Source organism: Larus michahellis, chromosome 2, assembly GCF_964199755.1.
Source record: "Larus michahellis chromosome 2, bLarMic1.1, whole genome shotgun sequence".
In the NCBI taxonomy this organism is placed as follows: Eukaryota; Metazoa; Chordata; class Aves; order Charadriiformes; family Laridae; genus Larus; species Larus michahellis.
This window is the reverse complement of record NC_133897.1, coordinates 76290119-76315110: the sequence shown is the minus strand read 5'-3', so window position 1 is coordinate 76315110 and position 24992 is coordinate 76290119. Positions and strand designations below refer to the sequence as shown.

General features: G+C 42.1%; 1 protein-coding gene across 7 annotated transcripts; it reads right to left on the bottom strand.

The window, feature by feature from the left end:
• Positions 1 to 708: 708 nt before the first annotated feature.
• Positions 709 to 24971, bottom strand: SSR1 (signal sequence receptor subunit 1). 7 transcript variants are annotated; one of them, XM_074576006.1, is made up of 10 exons: positions 24740 to 24962; positions 22665 to 22783; positions 20846 to 20933; positions 20409 to 20671; positions 19679 to 19755; positions 18650 to 18728; positions 17528 to 17621; positions 16960 to 16974; positions 14769 to 14832; positions 709 to 2044 (listed from the first exon to the last, which is right to left on the bottom strand). In XM_074576006.1, exons 1-10 carry the CDS (start codon positions 24822 to 24824, stop codon positions 2020 to 2022), a joined length of 909 nt encoding a protein of 302 aa, XP_074432107.1. In that variant the 5' UTR covers positions 24825 to 24962; the 3' UTR covers positions 709 to 2019. The 7 variants fall into 7 exon arrangements, with proteins under 7 accessions (XP_074432107.1, XP_074432108.1, XP_074432109.1 ...); XM_074576007.1 differs by lacking the exon at positions 16960 to 16974 and having other exon boundaries at positions 1162 to 2044; positions 24740 to 24958; XM_074576008.1 differs by lacking the exon at positions 709 to 2044 and having other exon boundaries at positions 13729 to 14832; positions 24740 to 24963.
• Positions 24972 to 24992: the final 21 nt, after the last annotated feature.

Genomic DNA, 24992 nt, shown 5'->3' with positions numbered 1-24992 from the left:
GGTATATGTGATTTCTATTTTTTTTTATCTTTTTTTTTTTTTTTTTTGAAATAGGGATGTTTGAACCAGTTCAGAAACGAAGCTAACGCCAGATATAGATAAATCAGTCACAACCAATGATTCATTTGAAACTCTACCCAGGTGCATTCTACTTAATTAAAACCAGTTCACGCATCCCTTAAATTGTTATTACTATTATAATTATAATAATTATTATTATTATTATTTTGGGTATTTTTTGGTTTTTGTCGTTTTGTTTATTTTTTGGTTTGGTTTTGGTTTTGTTGTTTTTTGTTTTTGTTTGTTTTTTTTTTGCAACTCTCCACACTAAACTGCGCAATACTGTGGGGGAGAAGCCATTACTAAACTATATGCTGCAGAACAATGTAGCAAGTAATTAATTCCCAGCAGCCTGCCGGGACATCTGCTAGCAATAATCACTATTGATTTAAAGCTTTATTTAGCCTTTATCTATATCCTAGTAGAGTATAAGATCTTGCCACATTTTATTGACATTTTTATTAGTTGAGTTTGACTGAGAACCGTTGCTGTTGTTGGGTTTTTTTGTTTCCCCTCCTCCCCCAATATTAAACTGTGAAATTTATAATGTGTTTAAACTATGGGTGAATCTTAGGCTTTAGTTTGCATGTTCAGCTAATTTGTCTCTATACGATTTTTTTGTTTGAATCTTTTTATTTTTTTTTTTTTCCTCTCTCAGGGCTTTTACAAAAAACAAAAAACAAACAAAAAAAAAAGGATCTTCTGAAATTCTTTTGACTGAGTTGCAATGGACTTAACATTGAGATAATTCAATCACTACATTAAGCACTTGACTGTGAAAGCGCAAAAAAATAAAAATAAACAAAGGAAAAAGAAAAAGAGAGAACCTTGTTTGAGGCTGTTGTGAAATAACTCTTGGGGGCTATGTGACAGTCTGATTCCATTTTCAGAATGATTCATCATCTTCTCTCTCCTCTCTGTGTGTCTCCTTTCTTTTCTCTCTCTCCACGAAGGAAGTTTAATCCTAGTGATTTCATCCCATGCAGGAAACAGTAATAAATGTGTAGAATTCATATTTTTCTAAAGGGAACTTAAACTGCTGCTACGAATTGTGTACAAGACTGGTTTATGCCACATGAACAGAGAATCACACATTTGTTTTGGTACTTTTACTCCTCTTTTTATTCAGTTGTACAGTACTTCCAAATTCAAAATAAAAAGTAAAAGTTGTTCTGTATCAAACCATCTAAGCAATAAAATGTTATATTTAAAAATTATAGGTTACAAAATGGACGTGGCTTTTCTTGTGGGTTTGTTGTAACTGGCTTTCAGGCTTCTCTGCTAGAGGACGACGTCCGAGCTGGAGCTTATCTGCGTAAATAGCATCGCCGTTTCTCTTCCTTCAGTCGGACTGAGCTTGACTTGGAGGTGAATGTAGCACTTCTTTGAAAACTCACGTTCATTTTGACCACCCTTTTCTGGTAGTCAAACCACTGACTACGGTCTCTGCCATTTTCTGGGAGTCAAGCCCCTGTGAAATGGTGCTTTTCTCTCGGCGCAGTTCCTTATCGTAGCAACCGAAGGCAGCAGGAAAGTACTTTGCTGCCCATTTTCCTGCACAGGCGTTGGGTCAGGGTTCTCTCTCCTCTGTTTTTATTAACTGTAGCGCTGTGATGACGTTCAGTGAGCATCCTTCTGGCACGCTGTGGTGATAAACACTCTTTATCAGTCCATTTCTGTATAAAGGAAGTAGGTTTCTGCCACCATAGTTTTATTTTTACGTAAATGCGTACAGCTGTGAAATCTTCAGGACGTGTCTGAAAGCCACGCGCACGTGTCAAAAAAAAGAAGAGAGAAATCCTTTGTTGTAGTTTGTTGGAGCCACCTTAGCTGCATTTTATACGCTTTCCTATAAATAAAACGCATTTCACGGGGCAGTGAACCAAAGAATCGTCTTGAGTTGCGTATCCAGTTCTGGAGGCTGGGGAATTGCAGCGAAGCTGAAGCATCCGCATCTTCCTAAGCCCTGGTGGGATGGTTCTTTCTGGTAGAGAAGTGAAGGAGATTCAGAATGAGAGAGACGCGGCCAGGGGGTGAAGTGCTGCTGCTTTCCTCCCTCTGCCCTCCTGCACCTTCGTCACAGAGGTTAAAATTCCCTACAGCGCTCTCTCTGGGGAGGACCTGGTCCCTCACCGCCAGACAGGGACAGGGTGAAAAAAAACCCAGTCCATCAACCAGCTCTGCCCCCAGCCAAGGGTCTCTGACGAAGCACCCACCTGGGTGGGACGAAGGGGTGGAAACAAGATTTCTGATGGAGGAAACCTGCAGAAAATCGCGTTCTTCCCACTCCCGCCCACTGGGCTGAGAAACCTCCCTTCCTCTTGTGAGGCGGCTGGGAAAACTCACAACCGAAGGGTGTGGGGACCTGGCATGAGGCGTAACGTCAAATGGGATGAGTTTATGTGGCTGGGAAATGATTGTGACTAATTACTTACGAAACAGATGACTTCGAAAGCACTTGGTTCTTGGCCATGAAAGGGCGCCATTTGTGTACCCAGACCTTCTCCACTTCTGCCTGACTTTGGCTGTGACCATCCCTGAGCTGGGAGTTTTCCCTGCTCTGCTCGCCTTCAACAGGGCCAGCTCCTGCAGCCGGCTGAGCTTTCCTCCTTGGTGTTTCCCTCTCCCTCCTCCTGCCTCTGCTTCTCCCGGCAGTAACTCCTGTGGTGGCCATGGCAAGAGCTGGCCCGAGACATGGGGCTGACAGAGGGATGGGGTGTCTCCATGTGCCTCCTCCAACTTGCTGCTTCCTTGCCCTTGCCTCATTCCCTAAAGCTTTTTCTTCCACCATTTTAAAGGTGGAGCAGCAGGATAAGTCTTGACCTGGGTGGAGCTGTGTGTTGTGGTTCTATCTCACAGCAGTGCCTCCGGTGTGGAGTCCTCGCCCCAGAGTGTTAAGATTTGGGGAAGACCTACGTCCTCTGCCGCCGTGGGGATGCCTTGGTGGCGAGGGGCACCAGGAAGGTGGATTTTTGGAAGTGTGCAATATGGATCTGTGGGCTGTGGACCATGGAGGGGGTAGGGTTGGGGGATAGCAGGCTTGGGTGAAAACTGGCTGTGCCAAGGGAGGATATTGAGCCTGGTTGGAGCATCTTTTGCATATTTATTGATGCTGAAATGCAAACTGGTAAAAAGAAAGGAATAAAAGTACTTGTTTTCCAGTACCGAGCTGTCACGAAGTACCCAGCATTTTGGGGATGGGAGGGCTGTCTACCTACACTTAGATCTTCAGAAAGGGAATACAAAGAGAAAATATTTGCTCTTGATACTATTAACATAGTGTTTTGCCCTGTTCTGTTGCAAAAAAAGTCTTTGTCACACCAGATTAGATTAGTCACAATTCGACTAGCAAGGAAAACAAGGGGTGAAAGTTTACTTGAAACCTTTCCTTGTTTGCAAGCCTCCGGTTTGGGGAATGACACATGGCTTTTTCTTTAGGCATTTCTGTAGAGACTGGGAGTTAAGATGGGATTGACAATGTCAGTTTTGGAAACCCTGAGGGTTGGACTGTCTGCAAAAGGGAGACGCAAGATCCCAGCACGGAGTAACTGGCACTTTCTGTATGTCAGTCTAAGAGGCACCATCCTTCATCATCCACTCTGATAACAGGAAAAGAAAAGGATGTAGAAATGCATTGATTGGATTGTTTATTTGGGACATCTCTAACTACTGGACTGTGGAAAAACGGGCCGCACTGGCATTTCCCAGGGTGCTTGAGCAGCCAACATCAGGGCGGGAAGTGAGTGAAACCTGGACAACGCACCAGTATCTTCTGGCGACATGGGTCACTTGAGCTCTCCAGCCTAGGAGCCGCGTAAAGCGCTTTTCCTCTCTACTCCCTTTCCTCAGCAGCGGCTGTGATGGCCCGCGCAGGGGAGAGGCTCGCTGCAAGCGTGCAGCAACAGTGAAACGGGCGATAAAGAAGATGCTGGGGTTTTGCTCTCCAATCTGTTGAAATAAGGCAAGCGGAAGAGCCACATTTTGCCCTGGGGGATTTTGAAAACCTCCTTCATGTCAGCGAAGAGCTGGATGCTACACACAAAAAAAAAGGTCCAAGGTTTGGGGAAGAAAGGTTGCGTGTGTGGAAGGTGGGTGTCTAACTGGCTGTTATTTGACTAGCTGTCTCCACAGGCAGACTGTGCCTGTGCTGTGGCTGACGGGGGAAGATGACCGGTTGCCTGGCTGCGTGCGTACAGCAGGTCGGTGGCACCATGTCACTGTGGTCACCCCTGGATTTTGTGTTCTGGGCATGCTCTGCTTCCTGGGTTTGGCCTCCAGCCCCAGCCCAGAGCTGCTCCCCTTGCTCCATGTCCTCACGCGTGCACACAGGGAACAAGGCAAACAGATGTCCAGGAGCATGTTGTTGTCACTGTCTGGAAACAGGAGACTCCCAATACCTGCAGGTTTGCTGGCAGATCACAGGATTTCCCCAGCCCTGGGCAATTAGTGCCATGCCGGCTCTCAGGTTTATAGGAAGTGGAAATACCCCAAGATGACAGGAATCACATAGAATTGCCTAGGTTGGAAGGGACCTTTCAGATCATCTTGTCCAACCATCACCCTGACTCTGACAAAACCCACCACTAAACCATATCTCTAAGCACCACGTCTACTTGTCTTTTAAATACCTCCAGGGATGGCGACTCAACCACTTCCCTGGGCAGCCTGTACGTTATTATGCTTAATAACCCCTTCAGTGTAAATTTTTTTCCTAATATCCAGTTTAAACCTCCCCTGGCACAACTTGAGGCTGTTTCCTCTTGTCCTATCACCTGCTACTTGGGAGAAGAGACCAACCCCCACCTCTCTACACCCTCCTTTCAGGTAGTTGTAGAGAGTGATAAGGCTTGATAAGGCTCTTTTTCTCCTCAGTCTCCTTTTCTCCAGGCCAAAAAACCCCAGCTCCCTCAGCCGCTCCTCATAAGACTTGTTCTCCAGACCCCTCACCAGCTTCGTTGCCTTTCTCTGGACCCGCTCCAGCACCTCAGTGTCTTTTTTGTGGTGAGGGGCCCAAAACTGGACACAGTACTCGAGGTGGGGCCCCACCAGTGCCAAGTACAGGGGGTTCAGCACAGCTGGGATTCCTGAGCTGGCAGCTCTGCGGAGGCTGTGTGCAGTCGGTCGCAGTCTCATCCACTGGTTTTGAAGTAAGACCCTTAGCAGGAAAAGTGTTTTGTTAATGCAGCCCCCTCCAGAGCCTAAAGCGTGTCCCGCAGATGCCTTGGTGCTCGGCAAGCCTGAAGCTCTCGGCCTTTCTCAACATGGCCACACCTGCCTCTTTCCTAGTCACCTCAGCTGAGGATTGAGTTATTGGGAATGCGTTTTTTAGGGGATTTAACACTTTCTCACCAGTCCTGAAAGGGCAATTTGTACCAAGCAAGCACAAGGTGTTGAGTGGGTGTCAGACACTGGTGGCGTGTGCCCTTGGTCCTATGAAAAGTTACGGACTCATTCATCCTGTGGTGTGCATGTGTTTGTTTGGGACTTATTAAGAGGGCTGGGGGGGGGACACAGCCCAGAGGAGTGCTCTGGGGCAGAATTATTTGGTTTTTTAGGATCTCACCAGCTGCTGAGCATCCCTGTGTGCTGCCTGGGCTCATCAGTGGTTTCACCTGGGGCAGTGAGCCTGATTTAAATTAGCAAGGGAGAGGAAGGAGGTGGACAAGGAGAGCAGTGTTGTGTGCTGATGAAGCATATGTTGGTATTTTATATTAAAAAAAAAAAAAAAGTTTAGGAAAGTATTTTACCAGTCAGATTTTTTTTTTCTCAATGAAATTAACTGCATCAACACCTGGGAGAAGGACAGTGGAGAGGTGGAGGGAAGTTGGCCTGCTCAAGGACAGTGGTGAAGACACAGCCTGGGGACAGGTTACTACACAGAATGGGGTGCCCAAGAGCTACAGGAACATCTCCCCTGCTGTTGCTGGCTGTGTGTGTCACCTCAGGTAAGTGGCCTGTATCTGCATGCACGTGTCATGCTGTTAAGGGGGTGCCTGACAGAGGAAAAAGCTGATTCTCTAAGGAAATGAAACCTTCAGAGTATCCCTAGGTAAGGGGCCAAGATGTCTTCACTTCAGGAGGCATCTGAAATCACCCTGTAGAGCTGAAACTGAGTAAAGATGGAGCGGAGAAGCACTGCTGAGGCTTTCCAAAAATTCTAGTATTGCCTCCTACTTTCAGTCCCCTCTCAGCCTTAAAAAAAAAAAACCAAACACCCCACGATCAAAGGAAGTAGGAGTTTTTTCATCTGTTAAGTAGTAGCAAGTGGGAAGATGCCTCTGGCTCGCCGACCCTCGCTGCGTAATGCAGTAGAAAACCTTGTAGCAATCCTCTGAGTAGTAGGAACTGCAAATAGCTTTCTCCTCTGCTGTGCTGGTTGTTTATTTCTCCTGTGCCAGATTCGTCTCTCGTTTGGCAGGGAAAAGGGCCGGGAGTGTTTGAGGAAAGTCTGAACGATGGGTGTTTGGAATACGCTGTTGTGAAAGCGCCTGAACCCCTCCAAGGGCCTTTCAGCAACGGGCTGTGAAGCGGTTTACGAACATCAGTTAATGGGAGGCTGTAAACAAGAGGGAAGTTTGCTGGAGAAAAAGGCTTTTCAGCGTGGAAGGCCTGATCTATTTTCATAATCGCAGAGGTTAACGTGGTAAAGGCCAGCTCTGCTGCGGGCTGACTTTCCGCCAGGAATTTTTAGCCTGTAACCGCCTGGGGAGCGTGGCCACGCTGCTCGTAAAAAGATGTGCGAGGGTTAGGACAAAATGTCTCTGTGTGTGTGTGTCTTCTCCCATCTCCCGTTACCTGATTGTGCGGAGAATGACGACAGCTTAGATTTGCAACTACGGTGGTTGTTTTAAATGAGCAGCAACTGACTTCTAATGAATCTGCACCCAAAAGGAGCATTTGTACTTCATTTCAGGGTGATGGCAGTGCTAGTTGTGAGATGTGGGCTTGCTTTGACCAATAAATATTTCTCCCAAGTGTTTGCAACTCAAGCAGTAAAACCTGGCTGTAAACATAAAAAATCTAACTCTTTTCATTGCTGTTTTCCTCTATTTCTATGAAGCGTAGCCCCAGCGATGCAGAGGGCTCCCAGGCCGCGGTTGCGGAGGAGGTAGCACGTGTCCCCCCATGTTCTGTATCTCATGCGCTGCCGCTGAGCGGGATACAATACTTGTACTTTTGCTCACTTTACCAGTAAATTCCTTTTTGCGGGCAGGATACTTATACTTAACACCATTCCATCCGTTGCCTTCAAGACGCTTATATGACTAAAGCTTCACAGGCTTCAGGGTTACCTACATCAGGTCCGTTACACTCCACGGCTGGAGAAAATCAAAGTCTCCAGCTGCCTGCCCATACACAGCAATCCGTGAAAAAGTCTGCACCACAACACAGGGAGTTTCATTTTTGATCTCCCGTCTAGATCGTTATCTGCCGGTATCTTTTGGCGTTGAAACCACAGAGGCCCTTCTAGCGCAGCTACCCGAAACCCAGCATCGGCGCCAAGCTGGTGAGAGGAGTTTGCCAGGGTTGGAGCTAAGGGAAAAGAAAAGGTCTGGAGAACCGAGCAACTTCATGCACCTCATGGCAATGCGTTTTGGCACAGGATGCAAAGCCACGTGCCGCTTTTAATGCACTGGGTTATTCCTTTTTGGTGAATGCACCTCCCATAAACAGCTTTGAAGCTTATTCTGAATCAAAATAGTCTCTTTAGCAGCTGTAAAATGAAGGAACCTGCTCAAAAATGAAGGAACTGAATTTGAACAACACTTAATAAGTGTCAGCACCCTCCTCCCAGGGTTCCTTGTGTCAGTGTTCTACTGACCTGAGCTGTGGGATGTTCTGCAGTTTGGTGGCCTGTACTTTCTACTGCTGCAGTGAATCAGTGACATCTGTTTTGGTGCAGTTCTGCCAATTTGGCAAAATAGCAATGATGGGGTGATGGCCCCTGGGGGATTGTCACTGAAGGAAAACAGGAGTAACCACAAGGAGTGCAGCACCCAACTGAAGGAGCAGTAAATGACACCCAGCAAGATGCTGCTAATAGAGGCAGAGGGAGTTCAGTCTCAATGGGACCTTGAGGAAACACCTTGCTCTCCATGAGCATAGACCAACAAAACTGAGCAAAGGCAGTGATTTTCCTGGCTGGCGGACCCTGCTGGCACCTCAAATTTCATCCCCTTTTCGTTGGGGGTGGTGGTGAGAGGATGCTGTGGTATCACCACCTGTCAGACCACACTGGAAAGGAGATGGTCCCTGTCTAGTGTGGTTTCTAAAATACAAGCTAAATCCTATTTTGTTTTGTTTTTTTTTTTTTCTTTCTGAAAGACTGCCTTTCCTGCAGTGCCCAACAGCAAGCTGCACCTCCTAGTTTTCAGCTTGCTTACAGTAGCAACCAGTTAGGATCCACTGGGCATTTCCAGCTGTGAGAAATACTTCCACTCTTTACGAATGAACCTCTATTACAACCAACCAAGCATTAACTAAGTCTTAATACCGTCTCGAAGAAAAACATAACACACTTCATAATCAAGCTTGTTAGCGCATTTAAACTTGCTTCTAATTATAACCCGTTATTTTGGTGACAATGTTTCTCATATTGTATGAGACAATCATCAGATGTTATTTAAATTCTGGCTTTTCCTTTCCAATGGAAACCTGCAATAGGGTATTTTAAGACTTTCCTCCTTTCTGTGTAGATGCCTGCTAAAGAAAGCAGTTTGTTTGTTGTTTCTTTCTATCTCTTTTGGGAATTCACTGGTGGACTGGCCAGCTGAGGCTGGGATTGAGCATGCTGCCAGGGTGAGGTCCTGTGCATCACTGGCTTCTCTAGTACTGTGGATCCACGTGGATCATGCAAGGAAGTACCCTTATGTGTTCTGGATGGACTAGACTCTGATTCGGCTTTCATGGAAGAAATACTCCAGCTGAAGACAGAACATGGACCTACTTGTGTCTGAACACGGTCAAGGTGCTTGTGGAGTTAAAGGGCCCAATTTAATCTAACTTCAATCAGAGAAAACCTTGCTGAGGAGCCCCGGACCAGGCCATCAGGTGACAAAGAAGCAGTGTGGATGTAGCATCACTGTTATCCCTGCCTCGGCAATGCCTCAGGCTGACCCCGTGAGTGGCTATAGCCCTAACGTTTTTTTTGGAAGCAAATGCAAGACACCAAGTATTCACAGCTTTTCAGAGTTCAAGTTTCACATTTTCAATTATTTTCTTTAAGCACGGAGAGGTGCAGTGCTCAGACTTACTCCAGTGATCAAGCCATAGCAAAGAACGATTAGGAAAAGCCCGACACGGTTGCCATAGCCCACCCACTTAGGTGCTGCTCTTTGAAAAGGGCCTAAAGCTCTTGTGCTTGTCTGGCATGAGAAGCAGCTGCCACTGACCTGGGGGATCCCTCAGCTGGCAGCTGCTGGTATTGCTGGCTATAATAATTTCCATTCAGTGAACATAGTAGTGTATTTTATCTTCAGGGTGAATGCTTTAATCACGCATGGTCCATCGATGCAGCTTCATCTGAATGAAAACCATGCTGTCTGTCTAGCTCCACCCAGGCCCTGTCTGCATCTGTTTTACTAGAATACACACCTGCAAATCTCTCCTGTTCAGACACTTGTGTGGCTATGTACATTAACTCCAAGTATTCTCTTCACTATGTGGAAGAGCTAGCTCTTAGGTTCTGGTTTCATTATGCGAATTTAAGTGGCACAGGGAAAACGCAAATAAGGCAGGACAAGCTGCGGCGTTCGTGTAAGCTGAATAGACCAAAAGTGATGAGGAAAGACAGGTTAAGTTTCACTTTTCCCTCAGCAGTTAAGGGACTGGAATGGTGTAATACTGAAGTTTTACTGCATCTTGATTAATATAAATCAATTATCAAGACTACTAACATGAGGGGACAGAGAGACAGCCTACTGAAGCTAAGACTGCAGTGACTTGCTTAGAAAGAATAGAGACCACTACAAAGTCTCAAAAATCTACCTTGATCTTTTCAGGGAAGGATGAGACAGATTTCAGAGTTATTTTTACGTTCTCTGGGAGTTAAAAATGCATCTTCACACATATGCTTCTAAGTTTTCCCTTATTTATCCACAGATGTAGTTCAAATACAGAAGTCTCAGCATCCTTTATCTTTAAGCCATTTTTGGTTTGCTTTTGTTAGCTTTTTCCCCCAGCAAATCTTACCTCCTCCTGTTTAGACGCAGCACACCTGCTCCCATTGCTACTTTCAGTCTTACTGCCTGGAATATTATTGTTTGTTTGCTCAGACAATGGCACGCACTTTAAAGCTATAGGGATTTGGCACTGTTATAACCTTGTGCTTCTGCAGCCTTTAAGCATCTTAACAAGTCTTTTTCAAACTGCCTACAGTTTAACAACAGGTTATTCTTTCTGGAAATGTAGGGGACTATGGCTCAGTTTTACCAGATCAGGATTCAAGAATTTACTAAGTGTTTTCTCAGGGCCCTCCCCTATTCTTATAAAGAATTTTAATCTTAATATTAGTCCATTGTCCAAAACATCACAGAATACTTCCTTGCTATTATTCCCATTCTAAATATACTTGTAGAAAAGCAGCTTTTTAAGGATAGCATGTTTTCACTCTTTACATATTTGCTACTACAGGTTGCTTATCAAGGAAAAGTGCACCAGCAGAGCACTCGAGCTTTTTACTGACAGACTCATGCTTTATTTAAAGAAAAAAAAAGCTACACAATGCTAAGAAAAAAAAAATCAAATCAAGTTTACTTTACAAAAAAAACCCCAAAACAACAACCTGCAGCCATTTTCAAGAGATCTGATCTCACTTATAAATGAAAGTCAGCAGGTAAGAATAAATGTTAATTTAACATTTTGGTTGCAGTACATTATCTGAACTTAATCATCCAAAACAATCAGTCATTCTTAAACTGACTGTTGATTGTATCTACACAAACAATCATCTATAACGCTTGATTAAAAAAATCCCTGGGAAAATTCTGAGATAAATGGAAAAATGTCAGAAGAAGGTTATACAGCCCACCTATAAACACTATAAATAAAAGCAGAAACTGAAAGATCTTTCCGGCTTTGCTCTCCTCTGTACATTAATTGCAATTCCTCTGTGGATTTAAGAAAAGTCTTTCTGTAAAGCTACTAAATTCTGTTCCGTAAGGGGATTAAACTAGTATAACATGAATCCATGTAGTTGCCATCAAGCTACATTAATGCTATGTCTTACTATCTCCACGGAGTGTATTGTGCAAGTATCAAGTAACTTCAAAACACTCCTGAAACAGCCCTTGTGTTGCTCCTATGAGGTAGGTACTGTCCTTCCTTTGACAAAGAAAGGAGAACAGACTCTGAACTGCTGCTCAGTGCATCAGGCACACTGAAAAACAGGACCACCAGCCTATGTTAGTATTTGACTTTTCCTGCTGTCTCCCTGAATTCAGAGCTTTCAACTGCAACACTTTATTTAGCGCCATGCACTCCAGGAATAAAAAGTGAATGATGCTTTTGATTATATCCATTGCAAGGTAAGGAAGATGTCCAGCGTAACTGTTTTGAAACAAGCAGAAGCACTACCATCGCTAGGCCTGCTCCATTAATCTCTACAGCCTACAACTTAATTATTTCTTACATGAGGAACAGAGATGATACTCCATCCTTTAGCCTGACAGCAGCCACTCTTCTTTCTCAGATTAAATGATACTGGGAAGAAATGAACATCTGTCACAAAGCAGAGAGCATACAGAGGGCTACAACTATCAAATGCAGTTCAAGTGTAGCTATTAATGCTTTGCTACCACTGTAGACATGAACTCTGCAACGGTTTTTCTCACCTCAAGTACAGACTCATTACATGTTTATGATTTTTTTTGAACTAGTTAAGGAGCTGTGAGAAAGGAATTAATAGGGTCCTTCTAACGTACCTGTGACACTAAGCTATCTATGCATTTTAAAAACGGGTAGAAAATTCAAGTACCAAAATAAAAGTTGTTAACCAAAAGGACAACACAATATGTTCTCCTATTTGAAGAAATCTGGGTGTAGCAGACTGGCTTATTCACCAGAAATAATGTAAGACATGCCAAAGTTCAATTACCACTACACACTAGAATGTTATTGCTAAATTTCAACTACAGCAAACTAATAAGGAACAAGAAATTCAAAACTGTTACTTCATTTATCATGAGCAGTAGCAGACTGCTGGCCACTGTTCTTACAAACTGTTCTGGCTGAGAAAGTTACTATGAACCATCCACAGCGAACGCCAGTTGTACAATCAGAAAGACGGTCTTGGTACAACTGGACTTTCACATTGCTAGTTCCTATGCAAGCTGCTGAACTGTCTCCTCTCTTCTTTCATACTTAGAATTAAGCATTTGGATGTTAACCCCTGAGTATGGAGAAGAAAGCTGAAACCTTCAAATACTTATTTGTACAATGCTTCAGGCCTTCAGCTTCTCTTTAAATCCTGGTCAGTGTAAGATTTCTAAAGGCCAAAATTATTCCAAAACTCAATCAGTAAGGGCTAAACTATTTATCTGAACAAATGAAACTAGGATATTATAAACTAGTATCCTCTGTTCTGAGCCTCTGTCTTTTTCCCTGGAGTATCACTGTATCTAGAGCAGCTCTTATAAAACCCTCAAAAGAGTACCCTCCTATCTTGGGACGAATTAGAGCACACAGTTTAAGATTATCTATTACCAGAAGGTGGAAAAGAAGAAAAGTCTCTTGATTTCAGGTTAGAGACATAACCCCAGAGAGGGAACTTAGAAGTTCAGTACACTAGGTGCTGCAATAGCTATCGGTCTTTAGTATACAAAGCATTTAATACATGAACACTTTGAATCAATGCAAACTTGAATATAAGCCCATAAGCCTAGCACAGAACCAGCCAGGTTATATCAGTAAACACAAAGTTGTTCCCCACAATTTGAGTGGAGATACCTCCTTATGGAGGTAGCATTTAACTGTTTGCTAAGTGATCTGTATGACAGCTCAGCAACCTTAACTCCTAAAAACATTCTGCCTGGGCTAGCTATATTATCAGGAAGTTGAACAAAGCAGTTTTGGGTTTACTTGTCCTACAGGAGTCAAGAGCATCTTCACAGTTCATTGTGGCAAAGCGTATAGTAAAATAGTGCCAGTACAGGTAGTTTCAGAGCTTAGCTGCTTCAAGCATGCTATGACATGATTTGTAAGTATTGCTCAGTGTCCATTGGCTCAGAAGCTCAGTCCCTGCAGAGCAAGTGTAGATCTAAAAGAGCACTTTCACATGTGGGGATCAGGAAAGGGAGGAAAAGAAAAGAGAGGTCTCCACTCAATGCCTCTTCCTGACCTCAGCAAGCTTCCAGATAATCTTCAGGAAGAGATGCAGCTGAGATGCAAACAACTTGAGTCTTGTCCAAGCACCTGAATGTCATCAAACTGACATGCCATATTACCTGCCCTTTTTTACTGTCAGTTTCATTCCTGAATGCAATGGATGTGAATCAGTACCTCAGTACCTGGTAATCATGTGCCTGCCACAAAAGAAAATCCCTTTTTGATTGCATATAGCTTTTCTGCTTTAGTATTGAACTAACATGTAGTTAATGGATATGCATATGTTACTAGTAGGAAAGACAAGGTGATAAAGACCCCAAACCCTCAGATTAATGTACTGACCAGTTGAAAGAAGTTTGAGATTTAAAAAGTGTAAAGGGTGAATTAAATCATTTGCCATTTAAAAGCATTATTTGAAGCCAACAATTTTTCAAATTCAATTTCAAGAGTGTACAGTAAATGCAAAGTCCCTGCCCCCTGTAAAGCTTTAAGAAAAGTCCACCTTTTGATACATATGACATTCTAGTATTTGTGAGACAACCAAGAACTTACTGAAAAGTTGTTCTGACTCATACAATTTCTTGAGTAAACATTGCAGAGCTGCCACTATAAATTGGAACACTTAAGCTGTTGGCACGACTCAATAACTAACCATTTAACAAGTTGGGTATAAAAAAAAAATTTATGTAGTAATACCAATTCAGCACACAAATTCCATGCTTCACAAGTTCTGCTGCTGTGTAAGAGCCTTCCTAACAACTATGCAGATAAGTTCAGATTTTTAGGTCACTGCATGCCCAGATCAAACCAGCAGCAAAATATCTACCACTACAAGCAGCTATACCCAATTGTGCCTTTAGAATGCAAACTATGCAGAAATCTAGATGATCAGTGCCTTGCCACTGAAGTAGGACCACACACACAAACTTCAGTGTGTGCACACTGTAGAGAATAAAGTTACTTACTGAAGAAGAAAAATGCATATAGATTCTGATACAGACATGATACAATCAAGACAGATTAAGTCACTAGACATTCAGATTAGGGGGAGGAGAAAAATCCTTCGAGGACAGCGTACAGATGACAAGCCAGCATTACAAAGAACTCTAAAGGCACATTTCAGGTAACATGTTCTGTTAAGACCAACTGCTTACACACGCAGGCACAAATCTTAATGGCTACCTCTCCCCCCACCCCCCTCAACAATTAACAAAAGAGAGAAGTGCATTTTCAGTAATATTAACACCATTCAGTTAATCTGTTCAGTCCAAATCTTTAGCGGTATTTTCCTTATGGTGATATGGATTCTCTGCACTACTCCAATCCAAAAAACCCAAACAGGCAGGATTAGTAAAGGTTCAACTGTTGTACTAGTAAACATTTACTCATCAGAGCCCACTGATCTCTTCTGTGCCCTCTTGTAGGGCAACCTCCTTGGCGAAGCTTTATCTAGATTAAAGAAAGAAAAAAGATAGTTACAACAATTGCTACGGCTACTTCAGATTAGATGTTGCATGACCATGTATTTTTCTCCCTCCCAAACCCAAGCCAAACTGCCCTTTTAGTGCAATGCATCACCACAGAGAAGCAAGCTGAAACAACGTAAGGCTTTTTAACTATTAACATCCTAAATAGAAGGCAACGAAAAAAGAATGTTTCTATTCTGTAACATGCAACTCCAGGGTGAGGACTATTCAATTTTCTAGCTACTAAAACACAAAAAAAACCAAAACAACAAACCCCTACCCCAAAACACCAAACCCCACACCATCTCCTGATGAAACCACATGCTCTGCTGTTGAGAAAAGTTCCATGTTCAATAATTACACTTCTAGAAAGTTAATTATTTTATCATTACTGGTTTGAGTTTACCTGCCTGAACAATATGCGATTGACCCTCTTAAAAAGACAGCTTTGTCTTGCATGAAATATTTCCACATTCATACAGATTAACAGCAAAAGATAAGTGTTTTGGATGTGAAAGAACCACACTTTTCCAGAAAGCATCCACATTTGACTATGGAGATGTCATATTGTAATCAGATATCCCACATGGGAAAGCCACCCAGCTTTAGCTGTATGATCACTGGATACCAGAAGCATCATCCTCCATTTAAGATCTTGACAGGCCTGTAATTGTCCTTTACAATGTCGGTCCTTACATAGGTAGAACTTCAATCCTTGTAATATCATAGTGAAGCTATAATACTTTGTATGAAGTGCTAAAGTGATTGCTAAGTGTATCTGTTGACTTAAAAATGCACATTCTCTTAAGCAGAACGATCTCCAATAATTTAGTTTGTATGTGCAAACACAAGGAGCAGCCATCATGCCAAAGCCAGTCAGTACAGTATGAAGTGTCTTGCAACAATACAATAGTCAAGAACCTCAGAGGATCTTGAAGGCCATGCATTTCAAAGGATTCCAGTGTAGAGTTCTAATTAAAACTAACCTGGAGCTAAAGAAAAGCACAATTACGAGCAACTTAAAATGTGAGTTTTTCCTAGACTTCAGGTATTAAGATATGAATACCTATTTAGCTAGAGAAAGGGATGGGGGACAGCACCCAAACATTGCCAGGATCCGAACCCATTTAAAGACAGCTTGCTCTTCAGAAAAAAAAAAAACAAAACAAAACAACAAAACCCAAACATTTAAACATTTAGAGCTTCAGTCTTTCTTGCTAGATTGAGACTTTTCAAATTCCTATTTCTAGATTTTATGCCATCATTCTTGTGTCTCACAGAAGACAGTGTACAAGAAAGCTTACACTTTCAGAAGTAAAACACCAGTCCTTATACCTATGTGTAAGTACAGTTTAAAAAGCTGAAAGAGTAAAAAAAAAAAAAAAAACGTGTCATCAACAACTCCTGGCACAACTTCATATCAGAGCCTCTAGCCTTTCTACGCTGAATAAAGCACAGAATGATTATTTCATCAGAAAGGGAGTCTTTTTCAAGTCAAGGTAGTTCCTGCAAAGGGTTTCCAAAGCACTTATCTCATCTAGGATGCAGTTTGTTTTGAGTGCAGCTATCTCACCTCACACCAGCCAGTGCTACTGGTGACAGGCGTTGACCTGGGATAAGGAAGACGCAGCAAAGATAAACCTATTAAATTATTATACCCAAGGCTGAGGCTTGTTTCTCACTGAAACAAGATGTGCTGAGCCATTGGTCATGAGCAGTCCTCCACCTCCCTCATGTAACATCAGCCTGATACTACACCAAGGTAGCAGGAAAGGCAAGATACACAGCTGCATTTTAGATAAAGGGTTCTGGGAGCTGTTAGAGGAGACAACAGTACTTCAGCAATATTCTACTGAAACTATGTTACAACAGTATAGCCAGAAATAATACATATACACACATATTTATTATATATCAAAACATAGTTTTATATATATATATATATATAAGGTGTTTGTGTGGTTGTGTGCATCTGTTCTGGAATCTTTTACTGCTCATGCTACATCACCAATCACCGCATGCAGGAAGCTGTACTTCTATCTATGCCTAATTATCACATGGACGACACATTAAGCACTTCCACTCTTTAAGTCAACAGAGTTTGCCTCACCTCTTCTACTCTGCACTGAAGCCATGGGAAAGCAAAACAGAAGAGACAGCAAGAGAAGTTAGAAATATCCACAAATACACAAATGGTCTAAAGAAATCAGATATTTGGTTTACTGTTGACATTTCAGTCGTCAATTAGAACGTAGTCATTTTTGGACTTATGAAGGACATTAACGTGGCTTTAGTTAATACACACTTCTAATGCTTATTTAAAACTTTGGTCTATAGGCAAACTGCCAAACAGCTTACAGAAACTTTGAGATGACAGATATTTTGTCCTACTTAAACCTCCTTTGTGATCCAGGTTTTGGGAAGAGATTTTATCTGTTGAAAAAGTCTACAGAACAAATTGTAAAAGTCATTATTGTATCAAGCAGTGAAGTTTGTTCTATACAAAAATAGGCTGCTAATGTAATAGTCTAATCATTAAGCACAGTGCTTTAGACAGTTCTTTATTCCCTAGAAGAGATGTATGCTGTTCTGAGAAACTGCTATTAGCTACTTATTCAGTTACAACTAATTGATTAAGTAATTGTTATTTTCTAGTTTGTGGAAGGTAGAGTACTTACTTATTTGATTTAAAGTTTCTTGGGGAATCCAGCTCATATCAACATCATTCTGATTTGATGTTCCCATCTCTACTTTCTGTACTGGTCTTTTCCTCTGAAAATTCAAGGGAAAAAAAAGATTTTTCTTTCCACAAAGTTTTGATAGCACAAATATTAGAAATAACTAATAATGCTGTATTTAATGAACTGCAATTATTTCACTAAGTCACAAACTTAAGGCTACTCAATGTATGAAGCTGTCTTTGTAGCTTAGCTTTAACTATCTTTACCATTAGCGATTTATTCACCTAAGCTTAGCAACACCACTTCTAATGCCTCACAATCCTTATTCTACACAAAGATATCAAGATTTCATGCACACGCCTGGGCAAGTTCATTATATCTGTTACAAAAAATGGCTGATGATTAATCAAACTTTGTAATGACCAGTCTCATTATACTTTCTCAGATTAGCACAATATTCTTGTATGTCACCTAGCAAAGTAGATTTCACAGCACAATAATCCTTCCATACCTTCTTCCCAAGGGAAACTACTTCAAAAGTATAGTATGCCAGACTGCACAAAAACATAACCAATGCATTGCATGCAGATGAGACTTCAGATTTCAACAGCTTTTACTTGCCTGACCACTTATACAGACAAACCCTTAGTTGTTGTAGCATTACAAATGGAATCCAGAAGGCCCTAGTTAACATTACAGCAAAGCATTGGTAAGAACTAAGTAAAGGACCAGGCAGCTGTTTTCCCTGACGTTTGACCTAGATCAAACTAATAGACTGAAATAGAGAGCACAGGAAAAGTCTACCTGGTAAGTATCGAATCAGTAGCTGCACACATCCAGTAACAGGAAGGTACCAAAGCTTCCAATTTAACCACTTCAGTGTGGTGCCAAAGAGCAGACCAAGAGAGCATTACGTAAGCAGTCTAAATGTCTCCAGTTACGAACATTTTTTTAAAATGTCCTGGTTTTCCCAGTAATCTCTAAGGTCTTAGTTCTAAAAGTAAGTCTTCTAAAGTTCAACCTGTACCATTGTATGCCAGAAGCAATTACTGAACTGCCTTCTTTTCATACCAGTCAGGTCTTGTATTAACAAGTACATAGAGAAAATACACTACCCACCTTCCTAGATTCTAGTAACTGATGTAGGCCAACAATGACAAGTAGACCAAGTCCAGCGAGGAACATGTACATGAAGATCCTTTAAAAAACAGTTTAAGAAACAATTAACTAAAAATCTTAAGTATTTAAGAGTTTACAAAGTTGCATAGAAACTAAGCCTAGCTTTGGCCACATGCCCACTTCATCTTTCCTAAGAACTTTTGCAGTAGGTGGGTGGGGAAAAAAACCCAACAATGAATCTGAAATTGAAATGCTAAAAAATCTTAAGTAATTATTCTGACTTCAATTTCAGAAACTATAATCCTAAATTTAATTCTGAACAACAGAACATTTGAAAAATGCCGTATAAACTGGGAAATTATTATAAATAATTATTGAAATTTAGTAACTGCAAGAACTCTTTTGCAGTATCATGTTTCAAGACATTGGGTCACAGTTAATATTTATGTTTGTGACTGCTCTAACCACTTACAAAACCCTTAAAAAAAAAAAACTCTTATATGCTTTTCATATGCTACTGCAAAGCAAGTACTGTTAGCATACTAATTCACTGCCAACAGAGCTTTGAAAGGCCTTAACTGTGTTCCACAGTTAGAATTCTACCAATGCAAACAATCTTTTTTTTAAATCTGCGCATTTTGGTTTGTTTTGAAGAATTCTACCTGAAATACCTGTTGATACTTAGCAAAAGGTGAACATAAGTTATATCTAAAATTAATTGGGGGAGCAGGCAGAAGTTTACAGGTAAAGAATCTATTCCAAGTTGAACGTCTTAGCTCAGATTTGTAACAAAGGAAATTACGGAGTTAAACTACAGAAGAGACTTAACTGAACATCCCTGTTTTACCGTAATTACCTATTCACACGACATTAACTCAAATTGGTTCTAATAATTTGAATTCTTTTGATAGTTCCTTTATCAGAGTATCACATTCAATAAAATAAGGACATAAGAACTATTGTCACTGGCCTCATCAATAACCGGTTCTACCAGTACGCCAACTAAAATTGAATCTCCAGACTCCTTACGTTTCTCCATCCAGCCCATCCTCTTTTTCAATAATTGTAACAGTTTGATTGAAGACAGCATCTTGAAACACGTTGCCCTAGAACAAAGTTTCCACATAACATTTAAAAGTTAGTTCTTGAACACACACACACACACAAAAATATGTTTATCTTTTTCCATGTTCCTGGAAAAACTCTAGAAAGAAAGCAGTTATCTCCTGCAAGAGATTTTATTAAGTTTATAAGCAGTGCAAGTTTGACTCAATGTATAAAAGCACAAACTTTTTGGTGCAATTACAAAGAACAGTCTTGATGCTCAAGACTCATCAAGTGCTCAAAGTGAAGTTTGCAGATGGGATTCAGGCTGAGAGTCAAGTTTGTCAGCAAAGCTCAATCTGAAAAGCACAGTGAAATTTAAGTTATGCTAAGGAAACATTTAGTTTTGGCAATTTTTTTTGTTTGGTTGTTTTTTTTTTAAATGAGTACAGCCCAGTACTATATGATTCTAAGGCATTATAGCTTCCATTGCTGATATAACTTCAAGTCTAACATATACAGAACTAAAGCGTACATGAGGGGCTATTGTGAAACATGTAGACAGTTGCTTACTGTGCTTATGTATCTACTGATTCGCCTAAAAACCACAAAGAACATTCACTGTCCACAGAGGTAGTAACTTGACTAAGCAGTTCCTTCCTGACATTTCCACATCAACTAGAAAGATTAAAGTGATTTACAACATCAGGCTTACATTTATATCTCTGTAGTTGAGATTGATAACTAGTCCAAAAGGACGACCACCCATAGGCTCAGCAGGGATGAAAGAGTACTCAAACGTGGCTTGTCTCTGTGGTGGAACTACTGTATTCAGAGGGAGGGCTGTGAAGTTCTGGATATAAAACTGGTAGTCTTGCGGATACCGGAAAGAAGCATCGAGAGACTCAACAATGAAATCCTCTGTACCCTTATTGGTGAAGCCCACCAGGAATTTTACAATGTTGTTTGCTGGAAAGTCTAAAACAAAAAATATTAAACCATTAGATGCTTCATACACCACACCTAGCCTGTTTCTAAATGCACAGTCTAGAACAGATTCTAGTTTTTTAGAGCTTTGCTATTTTATGCACACATTGATATAGTTAGTCTAAGCAATGTAAAGAAGATGGTAGATTAGCACAGGACTCTTACCTTCGCCTTTCACAAATAAGATGGTTGTATCAGCACTAGGTGATGCTTTAGGTTCTCCTGACAAGTCCTCCTCTTCTTTTTCTTCTGTCTAAGACAAGAGGCTTTTTTGAAAAATCGTATAGTGAACAGTGAAGCAAAGGCCATGCTTGTTTCATGAGAATCTCCATGTGTCAAAGCATGCAACAATGGCAAGCATTAGTACCAATCCCTGCTGTTGCAGAATTAGCACATGGTCTATTCTCCCTCTAGATTTGATTAGCATCATTTTCAGCATTTATCCTTCCAATTGCTACATTTGACACAGTGACTAATCTCAGCTGCATTTAGCTGTATTTAAAGGTTTCTTATCAGAAAGCAACAGTAAGGTCCCTGTTTGGGGTGGAAGGAATAGAATCTAAATGCTAAGTGTCCGCATCTAAGCTATTTCTATTTAGAAAGCAAGCGTTTCCAAAGTTACAGATAACCATAAGGCAAATGAGAGTTACTTTCATTAACAAGGGAGTATTTATAGAAGCTTCCCATTCAGTTTTAATTAATTAAATGTTATGTGTGCCTGGAGATGGTTAGACTGTTGGAACTAAGTAAATTCTTGGATTCACTTCTTCACTGTGACCTTAGTGATGATTCACTTTTTAATTTGGAAAATGCAAGTATTAAGGGCTTATTTTCCACGTGGGGATCACAGAATCACCACCTCCTCCACCAAATAAAAACAAGGCTGACCCCATTTTGAACTGTCTGAACTAACTGTTTGCAAGTTAATTAGATAATTTGATTTCACTGCTAGAACAACCACCTGAAGCAGTGCATAGTTTACTGGATCAGTTGTACAGGTACCATGACCTAGGGAAGCCATGAACCAGAACCGAGCACCTAATACAATTGTCGGGCAACAAATACAAGAAACTGCCTAAGAAGTGTAATGTTTTACACCCAAGTCTAGACTACTTATTAAAAGCAAACTACATCCAAAAGGTTATTTAAAAATATTCCGTCAATACTGAATCCCTAGCACACCTCCTACCACTTAGGAAAACTGGTTGACCATAAGCTCACCAACATCAGTAAAAATCTAACAGAATCAAAGCACAGTTTACCAAGTCTCCATTTCTACGCGTGTCTTCTCCTCCATCTAATGATGTCCCAAACTTTCTAATTTTACACCAGGAATTTGAGAAAATTTTGTACCAATTCAAGTACACTAGTGTCTAGTAAGCCTAATACTCTACTGCTACAAGCAGATCACATAACAAATAAAATATTTCACTTTGTCAAGCTGAAACAAGTGACTCCGAAGAGCAATATAGCCACTGGTAAAACAGGCATACCCTGCAATAAGTGCCAGAGACCAAGAACGCAGTAAGCGAAAACAGGCTGCAAAACCAAGGTTTTCAGCATTAATACTGAGCTTAACCAAGAACTAAGCTTCTGTTTTCCCTTGAAAAACCAATACCAAAGAAGCCAGAATGAAGTAGTCCTACACCCCAAAGTCCTTATCAGTTTACTGAGACACAGCTTAAGCTGGAAAAGAACTACATGGGGTTCCTATCAGAATCTAGTTCTCTCACTTGGTGTGTTCTTTTTTGTGAACTTCAGTTTTGGTAGTCAGAAATCAGACTATCCTCATGTGACTTTTCAGCTGGTAATTCAGGATGACAAGACAAATCCTGCTGAAACTTCAAATCAAACACAAGTTTAACTGGAGACCTTGAGACAGCTATTTGGAAACAGCAATGCTATTAAACTAAACTCTAAACTATCTAGCTTCAAGTACTTTTGGTCTACTTCATACTTATGAATAACATTTATGTACAATTACCAAGTCTGTTGGCTCATCTTCTTCAACTTCAGCTTCATCATCTTCATCTTCAACTACAGTATCTTCCACGGCTTCCTCATCTTCTGTAGCATCTTGAGCTGCAACTAATAAACCTGAACCTACCAAAGCAAAATGCAAATACAAGAAAGCCTTTTCAATGTCTAGTTAATGAATAGACAACTGACATTGTAGTACAATTTTCAAACTAATGTTTGAAGAATTTCTTAAAAATCTGTCAAAAACAGTGTTTTGAAGCCTCAGTTGCAAAACCCTCACATTCAAATGATTGTCTGTGTTGATCTTTCGTCTTTTTCCTTCTCTAAGAACTTTCTGAACCACTCATTTATGTGCCAGTAAGTTCAAAACCAAAAAGTTTACAGCTGGATAACAAGAAGTTCAGCATTCACACAGCAATGCTTAAATTTGCAGAGGGCAACCAACTTTGCCTTAAAAGCTACTGTTTAATTTTTCAATATGTCCACGTATTAAACTATTTCAATTTTGTTTTGTCATTACAAATGTAAAAATAAAAAGACATTGCTATTGCCAGGAAATTAGTGAGTATTATTCCTTCCAAGACGAATAAGTTTATTTAGTAAATGATTAGCATGTCCTTTTCAACTGCTGGTATCAGAACACTACACTTTCACAGGTAGTTAAAAATTTATTACTTTTGCACTTCTTTTCATTCAAGTTTTAAAACATAGTCCTTTTTATAATGACCTCCTCAATATCATGTACTGCTGTATCCATATGTTCAACCGAACCCCAGTCAGAAAAGAAATCTGATCTAGAGCAAGGCTCCAATACAACTGCAGTCAGATAGTTCATCGCCTCTTTGCTTTTATGGAGCTGAGTCTCATACATTCAAACACTGGGCAGGGATGATTAATACAAATAGTGGCAACAGGACAAAGTTCTGTTCCATTTGCAGTTTAGAGCACATGCAGGCTAGGCTGAGAACTTTTTTAAAAATACACACAAAACTACATTACGTTTTGGGTTTTTTTTGTTTTTTTTTTTTATAAAGCTAACATTTTCCAAAAATGAAGGAGTAAAAATGAATGGATGATTGATTTACACATGCCCGGGGGAAAAAAAAATAATTTAATTGCTATGAGTACAAATGTTGAACAAATATTTTAAAACTTTCACGGGGAATAAGAATCCTTGAGCAGGACAAGTATATCCAAGGACTTCAGGACTGTCAGTCAGAAAAAGCAAATACATCCCCCCCCCCCAAACGTCTTTAGAAGGTAGGTACACTCAGGGACTTTCGCTCAACCACGTGCAATACTTAAAGACCAACTACGCTGATTTTACTTGAAGTTTTTAAACTTTTAAGTCTAGAAATGATTTATTTTTAATTAAAATCTTTGTATCTGGACAGGCTACGGGGTAGGGCACGGGCATCCTTCACACGGAGCTGCGCTGGCACGTTTTCCGAGACCTCTAATCTAGCGCTTTTTCGGTGGATGCCGGGGGGGCTGATGATGTGGCAATAGCGGGAACGGCGCGCTGCCCGCTGCGAGAAGGAGGGACCCACCACACGGCGTGTGCCGCGGCCCACGGCAAGAGCCGGGCGCGATGGCGGCCCGTCCCGCCTGTGCTAGACTTCGGAGCAGGGCGGCAATTTCCAGATCGTGAATCAGATAACGCTACGGCGCAAACGGAGATTAGCGCCGGGCGACCTGAAGGACACTTGCCGGGGGTAGGGGCGGTGGAACGAGAGAGGCGAGGCCCGGAGGAGCCCGCACCTCTTGGGGGCACGGCCACGGCAGCGGAACCAGGCACCGGAGCCCCGTCCCGGGACAAGGAGGGCGGCCCGGGCCCCAGCGGCGGCCCACGTGTGCAGGGCGGCCGGGAGGCCCTCAGGCGCCGGCGATGAATGAGCAGCGCCCGCCGCCGCCACCTTCCCCTCGACGGGAGGGCGGCGCTGGGCTCCCCAGGCCCGGCAGGAGCGACTCCCCCTCCCCAGGTCGCTGAGAGGATGCCCCCGCCTGCTCCCCTCAGCCGTTACCGCGCCCTCCCCGCCTCCCTCAGGCAGCCACGGCCTCTCACCCTCCCGCTCTCACCTGGGCCGCCACGGCCGTCCCCGAGCAGCAGGGCGGCGGGGAAGACGAGCAGGGCGAGCAGCAGCATCCGTGACAGGTACCTCATGGCTGCGGCAATAACTACCCGGCACACACACCCCCCTCCCTCCCTGCCGCTGCGGGCTGTGTCTAAATGGCGGCGGCGGCCGCCTCCATCCGGGGCCGGGGCCGGGGCCGCTCCCCACCGCCCACCACCCCCCCAGCCACGCCCCCGCGCGCCGCCGCCGCGGACGTG